Source organism: Ranitomeya imitator, chromosome 2, assembly GCF_032444005.1.
Source record: "Ranitomeya imitator isolate aRanImi1 chromosome 2, aRanImi1.pri, whole genome shotgun sequence".
Lineage (NCBI taxonomy): Eukaryota > Metazoa > Chordata > Amphibia > Anura > Dendrobatidae > Ranitomeya > Ranitomeya imitator.
Window position 1 is genome coordinate 274,493,467 of NC_091283.1, and position 13,268 is coordinate 274,506,734.

The following is a 13,268-nucleotide window of genomic DNA, read 5'->3' on the forward strand; positions in this document are numbered from 1 at the left end:
GCTCCCCATTCAAGTGAATTGGGTACTGTTCTGGTACCCAAACTTTGTTTAACTGTTCGGCCAGACCCGAACATCTGTCTATCAGTAACAACCTATCCAGTCCACACAAGAAAAAAAAATTTCAAACCATAGATGTCCATAAATTAAGTTGTGTGTAATAATGAGAAGTTACACAGGGAAAAAGTATTGAAGATATGAAAAAAGAGAAGAGCAAGAAGCCCTGGAAACTGATGGCAGCAGCTGAAATCAGTAATTAGAAATAAATCCTGCCACTTAGTGGAAAATAATATCAGCTGGTTCAACTGACGGTCTATAAAAAGGCGTCTCATTCACAAGATGCCACACAAGAAACCTCTCATGATGTTGAAAACTAATGAGCTGTCTCTCAAGACCTTTGCAACCTTATTGTTGCAAATCATACAGATGGCATTGGTTACAGAATTTCTAAACTACTGAAGGTTCCAGTGAGCACTTTTGGGGCCATTATCCGGAAGTGGAAAGAATCATTTAACCATAAATTGGCCATGACCAGGTGCTCCCTGCAAGATTTCAGAGGAGTGAAAAGAATTATCAGAAGAGTTGTCCAAGAGCCAAGGATTACCTGAGTAGAGCTACAGAAAGACCTGGAATTAGCAGGTATAATTGTTCAAAGAAAACTATAAGTAATGCTCTCAACCTCCATGGCCTGTATGCACGCTCACCACACAACCGCAATTGCTGAACAAAAAGCATGTTCAAGTGCATTTAAAGTTTGTTCAACATTTAGATAAGCCGCCTGTGAAATACTGGAGAATAAAGTCTGGTCAGATGAGACTAAAATTGAACTCTTTGGATGCCATAATGCACACCATGTTTGAAGGCCAAAAGGCACTGTATATCGCATCCAAAAACACCATAGCAACAGTGAAGTTTGGAGGTGGGAACATCACAATGTGGGGCTGTTTTTCAGCATACGGCACTGACAAACTTCATGCAATTAAAGGAAGGATTAATGGACAAATGTACCGAGACATTCTTAATAAAAATCTTCCATCTACCAGGATAATGAAGATGAAACAAGAGTGGACATTTCAGAAAGATAATGATCCTAAATACACAGCCAAGGAAACTCTGAAATGGTTTCAGAGAAAGAAAATAAAGCTGCTAGAATGGCCTCGCCAATGAACTGAATCATAGAATTGTGGAGTTGGAAGGGACCTTCCGGGTCATCTGGTCCAACCCCTTGCTCAAAGCAGGATTCACTAAATCATCCCAGACAGATGTCTGTCCAGCCTCTGTTTGAAGACTTCCATGGAAGGAGAACTCGCCTCTCATGGCAGCCTGTTCCACTCCTTGATCACAGACCTGAATCCAATAGACAATATATGAAAGGAACTAAAGCTCAGAGTTCATAAAAGGAAGCCACGGGACCTTCAGGATGTGAAGAGTGTTTGTGAGAAAAAAAATGAGCCAAAATCACACCTGAGCAATGCCTGCAACTAGTTTCTCCATACAGGAGGCTTATTTCAGTAAACGAGTTCAATACTTTTTCCCTGTGGTATTGCTCAGTATTACACATAACTTAATTTATGGTCATCTGTGGTTTGATTTCTTTACCTGTGTGGATTGGAAGGGTTGTAACGGACATTTGATGAGAATTTCATGTCAATAGCACCTTTAGAAATAGATTTACTAAGAAAATTTGTGACGAGTTCAATACTTATTTCATCCACTATATATGATCTACATTAAACCCAGCACCTGGTGTGTCCAGCTATGGCATTCTGAGCCTGTAGTATGACGCTACCATCAACCTAAGCCAAGTGTACATTTACATGTTTTTCAGTACATATACAGTTTGTGTAAATCTTGATGAATTGAGCCCAATGTTTTAACGTTAATACCAAAGGAGGTTGTGGAGCCAGCAGAGTGCTGCTGACTCTGAAACACTCAGCGCCTCCGAACTCGGGCCCCTGCTCTGCAAATGTACCTGGGCTCCACTTCATGTCTGGGTTTCTGAATAGTTTGATATCACTCACAGTCAACTGTGGAATATTTAGGAGTGAAGAAAAAAAAAAAGCTGCTATACAGGTCAATCAAAAAAATAAAAATGAGTCGACGAATACAGCTAAAAAAATATTTTGTTAACAGTGGTTTTATTTGAGGAGTAGAAAAAAACCTCCTACCTGTGTGAGCTCTATAACGTTTGTGAAGTGATTTGAGCGTAAAACATTTCTTCCATACATACAGTAATATAATTATGACTTCGCCCCCATATGAGTTTTTTGATGGACAATAAGACTTGATCTCCAACTAAAAGATTTCTCACATTCTGGGCATGAATATGGCTTCTCGCCTTTATGACATTTTTGATGTCTAACAAGATCTACTTTAACCCTATAACATTTCCCACATTCTAAACACAAATAGGGCTTCTCCCCTGTGTGGCAGCTCTGATGTACGTCAAAAGCAAATTTATGACTAAAACATTTACCGCATTCTAAACATGAAAATGGTTTTTCCCCCGTGTGAATTCTCTCATGAGTCCTAAGAGTTGATTTCTGCTTGAAACATTTTCCGCATTCCAAACATGAATATGGCTTCTCCTCTGTGTGAGTTTTTTGATGCTTAACAAGATCTGATTTCCAATTAAAACATTTCCCACATTCTGGGCATAAAAATTGTTTCTCCTCTGTGTCAGTTCTCTGATGTGTAACGAGATTGGATTTGTCGTTGAAAGTTGAAGGTTGGTTTTTCCATGTATGAATTTGATGATGTCTAAGAAGAATTGATTTCTGGTTAAAACACTTCCCACATTCTGAGCATGTAAATGGCTTCTGTCCTGTGTGAATTCGCTGATGTATAGCAAGCTTTGGCTTACATGTAAAGGATTTTCCACATTCTGAACAAGAATATGGCTTCTCCCCTGTGTGGATTCTTTGATGCTGAACAAGATTAGATTTCCTGTTAAAACATTTCCCACAATCTGAACATGAATATGGCTTCTCCCCTGTGTGAGTTGTCTGATGTATAGCAAGTTTGGATTTATAATTAAAACATTTCCCACATTCTGAACATGAATATGGCTTCTCCCCTGTGTGTATTTTTTCATGTATAACAAGTTTCGATTTATAATTAAAACATTCCCCACATTGTGAACATAAAAATGGATTCACCCCTGAGTTGGCTGTTTGGTCTTTAACACCTCTTCTGTGACTTTTATTTTGCTTAATAGTCTGTGAAGAATCAGAAGAGAAGACCTGTTGCTGAGATGATAAATCTTTCCTTTTAAGGGGTGAGGGTATATCTGACACAATTTCATGCTCTTCATATGTATTTGGCGTGATACAACAATCTTCCATTTTAAATTCTGAAGATATCAGATGTATATCCGAGTTCCCAGTAAAGACATCTGCCAAGAATAAAATCGGTTTTTATTTTGTAATAATATAACCAGAAAGTTTTTAACATTTCTACATCAAATAGCAAATACAGATGCCAAAACAGATCTCCATCTAACAGTAGAGCACTAGAGAGGAGGGAATGGAGACAAGGGTGAAGTTTATGCTTAAAACAGGGTCTATCGAGGAGAGCTAGGGTCCTCTCGTGGTGGGATCCCTGGATGTCCTCGGCATATATATCCCAGTCTGCTCTCTCCCTTATTTAAATTGTATGCTTCTCTAATTCTGTTTTTTTTTTTGCTTTATCTGACACTGTATTTGTGTATTGTGTACTGATTACATTGTGGTCTTTAATATGTTATGCAGTGGACCTTTCCCCTTATCCCCTTTCCTATTCCCCCCCCCCCCCCCCTTTCATTCTCCCTCTCCCCCCCTCGCCCTGAAGTTTGCTGTTGTGTTGTTTAATATGTAAAATTTTCAATAAACATTGATTGGTTAAAAAAAAAAAAAAAAACGTAACGCTGCCCTTCACCTCTCCAAACAAGCTTACTTCAACACCCTCATCACCTCACTATACAACATTCCTAAAAATCCAAGAGTGCAGGCCCCGACCACCAACCTCAGTGCTGATGATCTGACCAATTTAAAAAATAAAAAACTGAAGAAAAAAAACCTGACCATATCCGACACGAAATTTTCTTTCAATCCCCTAATCTCACACATTGTCCTCCCTTCTGCGCAACAGAAATAAAAATTATTACTACGTTCTCTTTCTGCCCTTCAACTTGTCGTAGCTTTTTTCTTTATTGCTCTTCCGTACATTGGACCTGCCCTCTGTCACGATATTGTATGAAATGTAATATAAGTTTATGTTTCTCTTGCTAGCCCATGCTGTGGGCTAAACCCCCCCCCCCCCTTCTCTGTGTTCCTGTTCTGATATGTGTATGTGCAGCTCCCAAACCCATCATGCCCCTCCCAAAAGAATTTTTACGATCGCTTGTGTTGGCTCAAACCTTCCTCCAGCAGACACTGGTGGGATCTCCTTCTTTAACCCCTTCCCAACCTGCATGCATCATGAAAGTCGATGCCAATCCGACCTGTGACGCATATGTGTTGTGAAGTCTGTTGTCGAACTCCCTCCTGTGGTCGTGAATGGTACTTCGGCGAGTTCTGTCCAGGGACTCCCTCTGGTGGCTGTGAGTGGAGCTGCTGCTTCTGAGGTTCCTTACACAGGTGATGTGGTTTGTCCTTTGGTTGGCTGCTCTATTTAACTCCACTCAGATCGTTACTCCATGCCAGCTGTCAATGTTCCTGCATTAGTTCAGTTCGCTCTTGGATCTTTCTGGTGACCTGTCTTCTCCAGCAGAAGCTAAGTTCCTGATAGTTATTATTTGTTCATTGTTTCCTTGTCCAGCTGGTTATCATGATTTTGTCTTGCTAGCTGGAAGCTCTGGGATGCAGAGTGGCATCTCCGCACCGTGAGTCGGTGCGGAGGTCTTTTTGCACACTCTGCGTGGTCTTTTGTAGTTTTTTGTGCTGACCGCAAAGATACCTTTCCTATCCTCTGTCTGTTTAGTAAGTCTGGCCTCCCTTTGCTGAAACCTGTTTCATTTCTGCGTTTGTGACTTTCATCTTTACTCACAGTCAATATATGTGGGGGGCTGCCTTTTCCTTTGGGGAATTTCTCTGAGGCAAGGTAGGCTTTATTTTCTATCTCTAGGGCTAGCTAGCTCTTAGGCTGTGAAGAGGCGTCTAGGGAGAGTCAGGAACGCTCCACGGCTATTTCTAGTGTGTGTGATAGGATTAGGGCCTGCGGTCAGCAGAGCTCCCACATCCCAGAGCTTGTCCTGTGTGAGTTTAACTATCAGGTCGTGCCGGGTGCTCCTAACCACCAGGTCATAACAGTACAGCTGGCCCAAAGTATTAATGCATCTCAATAGAGGGATAAGAGAAGTTCTAGGACCATTTTTTTTTTCTTTGCACTGTTTTGTCTTTCTTTTCCCCTAAACCTTTGGGTGGTTCAGGACACAGGTGTAGATATGGACATTCAAGGTCTGTCCTCTTGTGTGGATCATCTCACTGCAAGGGTACAAAACATTCAAGATTTTGTGGTTCAGAATCCTATGGTAGAGCCTAGAATTCCTATTCCTGATTTATTTTCTGGTAATAGATCTAAGTTCCTGAATTTCAAAAATAATTGTAAACTGTTTCTAGCTTTGAAACACCGCTCCTCTGGTGACCCCGTTCAACAAGTAAAAATCATTATTTCTTTGTTGCGTGGTGACCCTCAAGACTGGGCATTTTCCCTTGCGCCAGGAGATCCTGCATTGCGTGATGTTGATGCGTTTTTTCTGGCGCTTGGATTGCTTTATGATGAACCAAATTCAGTGGATCAGGCAGAGAAAATCTTGCTGGCTTTGTGTCAGGGTCAGGATGAAGCGAAGGTGTACTGTCAGAAGTTTAGAAAGTGGTCTGTGCTTACTCAGTGGAATGACTGTGCCCTGGCGGCAATTTTCAGAAAGGGTCTTTCTGAACCCCTTAAGGATGTCATGGTGGGATTTCCCACGCCTGCTGGTCTGAATGAGTCTATGTCCTTGGCCATTCAGATCGATCGGCGCTTGCGTGAGCGCAAAGCTGTGCACCATCTGGCGGTATTCTCTGAGCATAGGCCTGAGCCTATGCGGTGTGATAGGACTTTGACCAGAGCTGAACGGCAAGAACACAGATGTCGGAATGGGCTGTGTTTTTACTGTGGTGAATCCACTCATGCTATCTCCGATTGTCCTAAGCGCACTAAGCGGTTCGCTAGGTCTGCCACCATTGGTACGGTACAGTCTAAATTTCTTTTGTCCGTTACTCTGATTTGCTCTCTGTCGTCCTATTCTGTTATGGCATTTGTGGATCCAGGCGCTGCCCTGAATTTGATGGACTTGGAGTTTGCCAGGCGCTGTAGTTTTTTCTTGGAGCCCATGCAGTATCCTATTCCATTGAGAGGAATTGATGCTACGCCTTTGGCCAAGAATAAGCCCCAGTACTGGACTCAATTGACCATGTGCATGGCTCCTGCACATCAGGAGGATATTCGCTTTTTGGTGTTGCATAATCTGCATGATGTGGTCGTTTTGGGGTTGCCATGGCTACAGGTCCATAATCCAGTGTTGGATTGGAAATCTATGTCTGTGTCCGGCTGGGGTTGTCAGGGGGTACATGGTGTTGTTCCATTGCTGTCAATTTCGCCTTCCACTCCTTCTGAAGTCCCTGAGTTTTTATCAGATTACCGGGATGTATTTGAAGAGCCCAAATCCGGTGCCCTACCTCCTCATAGGGATTGCGATTGTGCTATTAATTTGATTCCTGGTAGTAAGTTTCCTAAGGGCCGTCTGTTTAATTTATCTGTGCCAGAGCACGCCGCTATGCGGAGTTATATAAAGGAATCCTTGGAGAAGGGTCATATTCGCCCGTCGTCACCATTGGGAGCAGGGTTCTTTTTTGTGGCCAAGAAGGATGGCTCTTTGAGACCTTGTATTGATTACCGCCTTCTTAATAAGATCACGGTCAAATTTCAGTATCCTTTGCCACTGCTGTCTGATTTGTTTGCTCGAATTAAGGGGGCTAGTTGGTTCACCAAGATAGATCTTCGACGGGCGTATAATCTGGTGCGAATTAAGCAGGGCGATGAATGGAAAACAGCATTTAATACGCCCGAGGGCCATTTTGAGTACCTGGTTATGCCATTCGGGCTTTCTAATGCTCCATCTGTGTTTCAGTCCTTTATGCATGACATCTTCCGAGAGTACCTGGATAGATTCATGATTGTATATTTGGATGACATTTTGGTCTTTTCGGATGATTGGGAGTCTCATGTGAAGCAGGTCAGAATGGTGTTCCAGGTCCTTCGTGCGAATTCCTTGTTTGTGAAGGGGTCAAAGTGTGTGGGGCGTGTCCTAGCTGGCCATGTGAGCAGACGCAGGGAAGAGCGCTCCCGCTGCCAGAAGGACTAATAATCCTGTTTTAACCCCGACCTGCGGGGATACTTACATTCCTCCGGATGGCTGAAGGTCCGGAGAGGGCAGCGGTGCAGAGCGGTGGGTCCGGAGTTGGCGGCGATGACCAGGAGGCGGCAGAGACGCTGGCACCGGCGATGCAGGAGCCGGCCAAGATGGCGCCGATGTAAGGGAGGACGCCGAGAAGGAGAACGCCGCATGTCAGCGGCGCATGGAGGTGGCTGCAAAGCTGCAGCAGTATGCCAGAGTGGAGGCTGCTGAGGAGGCAGGAGCTGGAGGTGGAGGAAGCAAGCGCAGCCGAGCAGCATGAGGTACAGAGGGGGAAAGAAGGAGGCAGCATGGCGGGGGCTAGTGGGGGACCTGGAGGCATACCGCAGGGAGAGGAGCCGACCCTTAGGGATGTAATTACCCTGATCTCGTGCCAGCAATCCCTGAATTCCTTGGCCCAGCAGATGCAGGAAATTAAAGGGGACACGGCCCAGATTAATGCGGCTCTGCAGAAAATGGACAAACGTATAGGAGTGGTGGAGGAGAGGGTGAGCACGGCCGAAGATCACATAGTTAAGCTACAAAAAGCTAAAAAGAAGTTCGCCCAAGCAATAGCCGAGCTCGCTGCCAAAAATGAGGATCTGGAAAATAGATCCAGAAGAAATAATATACGTATAGTGGGGCTGCCTGAGAAGACTGAGGGGAGAAATCCCACTGAGTTTGTGGAGAACTGGCTGTTGGAGAAGATTGGGAACACAGTGTTGACAAAAGTCTTTGCTGTTGAACGTGCTCATAGGGTCCCGCCGCAGCCCCCTGCCCCAGGAGCGAATCCCTGTACCATGCTTGCTAAAATACTCAATTACAGGGACAGAGACATTATCCTTAGAAAGGCTAGAGAGATGGAGGATCTGACGGCTGGAGGTCAGAAAATTGCCATTTATCCGGATTATTCCGCTGTGGTCCAGAAGCAGCGGATGAAGTTTACTGGAGTCAAGCGGCGACTGAGGGAGCTAGGAGTGCAGTACTCAGTGATGTTTCCCGCCAAGCTGAGACTGGTGGCTTTTAATAAGACCCACTTTTTCCTGACACCGGAGGACGCTACCCAGTGGCTTGACACCAATGAGAAAAAGCTGAAAGGAGTGGGCGACTGACATGTCGACGAGATCTGGCTGGAAATTATTTTCTCTGTTGTTGGCGGAGAGTTTTGCGCTTGTTAGCGTCGGTTAAATAGTTGAGCAACCGCTGAGGGTTTTGCTGGGCCTTGTTGAGGACTGGCCGAAGAGGACAGTACCGTCTACTAAATGTGGGGGAGGAGGGCTATGGAGGATACTGTAAACTGGTTTGGTACTTTTCTTATATGTTATATAAGTGCAATGTTAAGTTATAATAAAGTGGAAAGTTGGGGGAAATTATGTTTGATATGGCAGCGGGACGCGAATGGAGAGGGTTAAGTGAGGGAGAGTGTTCGCAGTGGGCAGTGGAGCCCCACTCTCGCTGAGAGGAAGAATGCGTTACACTGGGGGGGACAGGGGGGTAAGTTGGGAGGGGGGATGGGAGGGGTGGGGCAGCTCATACTTGGGAAATTGGATATTATGAGAAATGATGAGCCACAGGGGGGAGAGTGTATTAAAATATTGAGTTGGAATGTGAGAGGTCTGGCGGATAACACGGCGAGCGGCAAGTTTGCAGTATGTCCGAGAGCAGAAGGTCTCAATGATATGCCTGCTGGAGACGCATTTAGTGCGGGAGAGGGTAAACGTATTGAATAGGCGCTGGATACAGAGGGCGTATCATTCTACTTTCTCGACGTACTCTAGGGGTGTGTGTTGATTCCTGCGGGGGTGCAGTATGAGGAGGTGGCGGTAAAGGAAGATGTGGATGGTCAGTATGTGGTGGTGAAATGTAAAATGAATGGAGTATTGATGTGTATAGCAGCAATGTATATTCCGCCCCCATACTCAAGCAAGAAGATAAGAGAGGTGCTGGAGAGGGTAGAGCGTTGGGGACCGTTACCATTACTAATTATCGGCGACCTTAATAATATAGGTGATGACTTTTGGGATAAGAACAAAAACCCCCAGAATAGGACGGCGGGACATATCACTACGTTTAGGACTTATGTCGGGGAAGTGGGCATGGTTGATTTATGAAGAGTTAGGCATATCGGGGAAAGGGCGTATTCATGCTACTCACCAGCTCATGGTACGTTGTCTAGGATTGATCTGGCACTGGGTAACCGATTATTAGATACGATGGTGGGGGATGTGAGATATTTGCCTAGGGCTCTCTCAGACCATAGTCCAGTTGAAGTGGAATTTCGACCGGTGGGGACGCAGACCGGGAGCAGGAGGGAGTGGAAAATTCACCCTAATTGGCTACACAGTATAGACTTGGAGAAGATTAAGAAGGAGTTGGTGGAATTTTTTGAGATAAATGAGGGAAGTGTAGACGTGCTTACTGTGTGGGAAGCCATGAAAGCGTACTTGAGAGGGCTGTTGTTCAGGGATATTAGTAGGTGTAAGCGGAAATCGAGAGAGGCAGAGAGGTTGGCGATTGATGGGCTGAGGGTGGCTGAGGATGAGATGGTAATAACGGGTACTCTGGAGGCTGGGAGGAGGTTAAAGGCAGCTCAGAGTCAGTTGGAGGCGGTCTTGCTGAGCAAGGCTGAAAGGAAGAGGGAATTCATGAATCTGGCCTACTACCAGGAGGGTGAATCAGTGGGTCATTTGATATCGCTGGTGGCATCTGCCCAGAGAAATACTTCCTTTGTTCACTCTTTGGTGTCTGGGAATGGTGTTGCTGTTTCTGAGACTTCAGAGATTTTGGAGATTTTTGCAGAATTTTATGCAGACTTATACTCCTCTCAGGTAGATGGGTCAATGGAGGACACGGTGGCGTTCCTTGAGGAGTTGGAGCTCCCGAGGCTGAGTGACACAGCTAGGGAGGATTTGGAGGCTCCCATTACGGAGGAGGAATTGGGACGGGAATTGCAGTCGATGGCTAATGGGAAGGCGCCTGGCGTAGACGGATTTCCTGCCGAAATTTATAAAAGCTTGGGGGAAGTGTTGATCCCTAAATTGAAGGCGGTCTTGGAGGAGGCTAGGAATGGTGGAAGGCTACCGGCATCTATGCGGGAGGCCACAATAGTGGTGATTCCAAAGGAGGGGAAAGACCCGACACAGCCGGACTCATATCGGCCAATTTCTTTACTTACTATCGACGTTAAACTCCTGGCTAAGGTGTTGGCGATGAGGTTGACAAGTGTTATTTCTGGCCTGATACACTCAGACCAGTCTGGCTTTATGCCTGATAGGTCAACTGCGATCAACTTACGAAGGCTGTATATGAACTTGCAACTCAGAGCCGATAACTGTGGCCAGAGAGTTATTGCATCTTTAGACGCTCACAAGGCGTTCGATAGTGTGGAGTGGGGATATCTCTGGCAGGTGTTGCGAAAAATGGGGTTTGGGCCGCAGTTCATATCCTGGATTCAACTAATGTATTCGATGCCGATGGCCAGGGTTAGGGTAAACGGGGAGTTGTCACGAACCATACAATTGGCTGGAGGGACGAGACAGGGGTGTCCGCTCTCCCCCCTTTTGTTTGCTCTGGCTGTGGAACCGTTGGCCGCTACACTTCGACGGTCTGATGAGATGACGGGGTTTAAATATGGGGTGATTGAAGAAAGGGTGGCATTGTATGCGGATGACATTTTATTGTTTCTGGCTGATCCAGTTGCATCCTTGGAGGGAGCCATTGGGATTATTGAACGATTTGGATCAGTGTCGGGGCTTAGGATAAATTGGAGTAAGTCTATCTTGTTTAAGGTGGACGATGAGGGTGGGGAACCATTGGAGGATGGACGACTGGAGGTGACGAGTAAATTTAAATACCTTGGAATATGGGTATCGATGCCGGTCACTGAGTATATACATGAGAATCTGACTCCAATTTTGGGTGCCCTCAAGGCAAAGGCGGATGCTTGGCTTAAGCTGCATTTATCTGTGGTAGGTAGGGTGAATCTTATCAAAATGATTATGATGCTGAAATTACTGTATATTCTCCACAATGCACCGGTTTGGATACCACGCGGGAAATTTAGACAGATTAACTCTCTGTTTAGGAATTTGATATGGGGGAGGCAGCATCCGCGTATCAAACTGGAGACACTTCAGCGACCCAAGGATGATGGGGGTTTGGCATTGCCTAACCCGGAATTGTACTTTCTTGCAGCCCAGAGTCAGCATCTAAGGGGCTGGGCGCATGAAGGGTCATCTGGGGCGGTACAGCGGTTGATGGAGGTGGTGACAAAAAGAAGACCAGTGGTGCAATGTTTGGAGGATGGATCCTTGGAGAGTCTGGGGAAGTTACATCCGACTGTGCTGTTGATACGCAAGCTGTGGAGTAGATTGAGGCACATACGTGGGATCACGGACTTGACTAGATACTCGCCGCTATGGCATAATAACTGACAGAATTTGAGGCATTGGGGGTACTGATAGAGTGGTTGGGCAAAGGGATTCAGTATGTATACCAAATAATTGAGCAAGGTGAACTGAAATCATTTTCCCAATTGCAGGCGGAATTTGGTATCGGGACTGCAGGGGAGTATCAGTATTTGCAGATGAGGCATGCCTTTGGAGCTCAGAGTAGGAACGGAGGTATTAGGATTCAAAGGGATATAGTACTGGAGTATGTATGTAATGATGGGACGACTGGAGGAGTCATATCCACGCTGTATAGAGATCTGTTGCACACTTTCCTATTGGGGTTTCCAATAATGGCAAGAGCTAAATGGGAAAGGGATCTGGGTCCAATGGATAATGAAACTTGGGAGTCGGTGTTGGAATGGGTCCCAAGACTGTCGCTGAGTGAACCGTATAGGCTGCCGCAGCTTTATGTGATACACAGAGTTTATAAGTCTCCAATGGTGCTATATAAGGCAGGATTGCGTAATGACTCTGAATGTCCGAAGTGTAGGTCTACGGATGCAGATATTTTCCATATGATGTGGACATGTCCGAGGTTGGCTGCCTTCTGTGTGGTAGTTTTGAGTCGTATGGAAGGTGCGTATGGGTGCACGGTGCCAAGGGATCCAATTGTCTGTTTGTTGGGATGCGTGGATGAGATTGGAGTGGATAAACACCTAAAGATAGCTATAGCCAGATTGCTATACATGGCTAGGAAGGTGATAGCTTGAAATTGGATTAGAGAAGAGCCGCCGTCAAGAGGAGAATTCCTCCAGTATGTGAAGCAGGGCCTGACACTGGAAAAGGGGATTTATAAGAAGAGAGGGAAAATTGAAACGTTCAATAAAATGTGGTCTTCATGGATAGCTATGGGATAGTAATGTAAAGTGTGGCTTATACGATTGGTTGAGGGATTAGATACTCTATTGTCTTAAGGTACCGTGACACTTAGCGACGCTGCAGCGATACCGACAACGATCCGGATCGCTGCAGCGTCGCTGTTTGGTCGCTGGAGAGCTGTCACACAGACCGCTCTCCAGCGACCAACAATGCCGGTAACCAGGGTAAATATCGGGTAACTAAGCGCAGGGCCGCGCTTAGTAACCCGATCTTTACCCTGGTTACCATCCTAAAAGTAAAAAAAAACAAACAGTACATACTTACCTACAGCCGTCTGTCCTCCAGCGCTGTGCTCTGCACTCCTCCTGTACTGGCTGTGAGCGTCGGTCAGCCGGAAAGCAGAGCGGTGACGTCACCGCTCTGCTTTCCGGCCGCTGTGCTCACACAGACAGTACAGGAGGAGTGCAGAGCACAGCGCTGGAGGACAGACGGCTGTAGGTAAGTATGTAGTGTTTGTTTTTTTTTTACTTTTAGGATGGTAACCAGGGTAAACATCGGGTTACTAAGCGCGGCCCTGCGCTTAGTTA

The 13,268-nt window shown here is 45.6% G+C and overlaps 1 protein-coding gene across 1 annotated transcript in view; it reads right to left on the bottom strand.

Moving 5' to 3' along the window:
- Positions 1 to 2,116: 2,116 nt before the first annotated feature.
- LOC138666398 (zinc finger protein 585A-like) overlaps positions 2,117 to 13,268 on the bottom strand; it is a 70,816-nt gene continuing 59,664 nt past the window's right edge. The window contains exon 13 of the mRNA XM_069754626.1: positions 2,117 to 3,391. Coding sequence (XP_069610727.1) covers positions 2,238 to 3,391 — 1,154 coding nt within the window. The 3' untranslated portion in view covers positions 2,117 to 2,237. The remainder of the gene's footprint in view (positions 3,392 to 13,268) is intronic.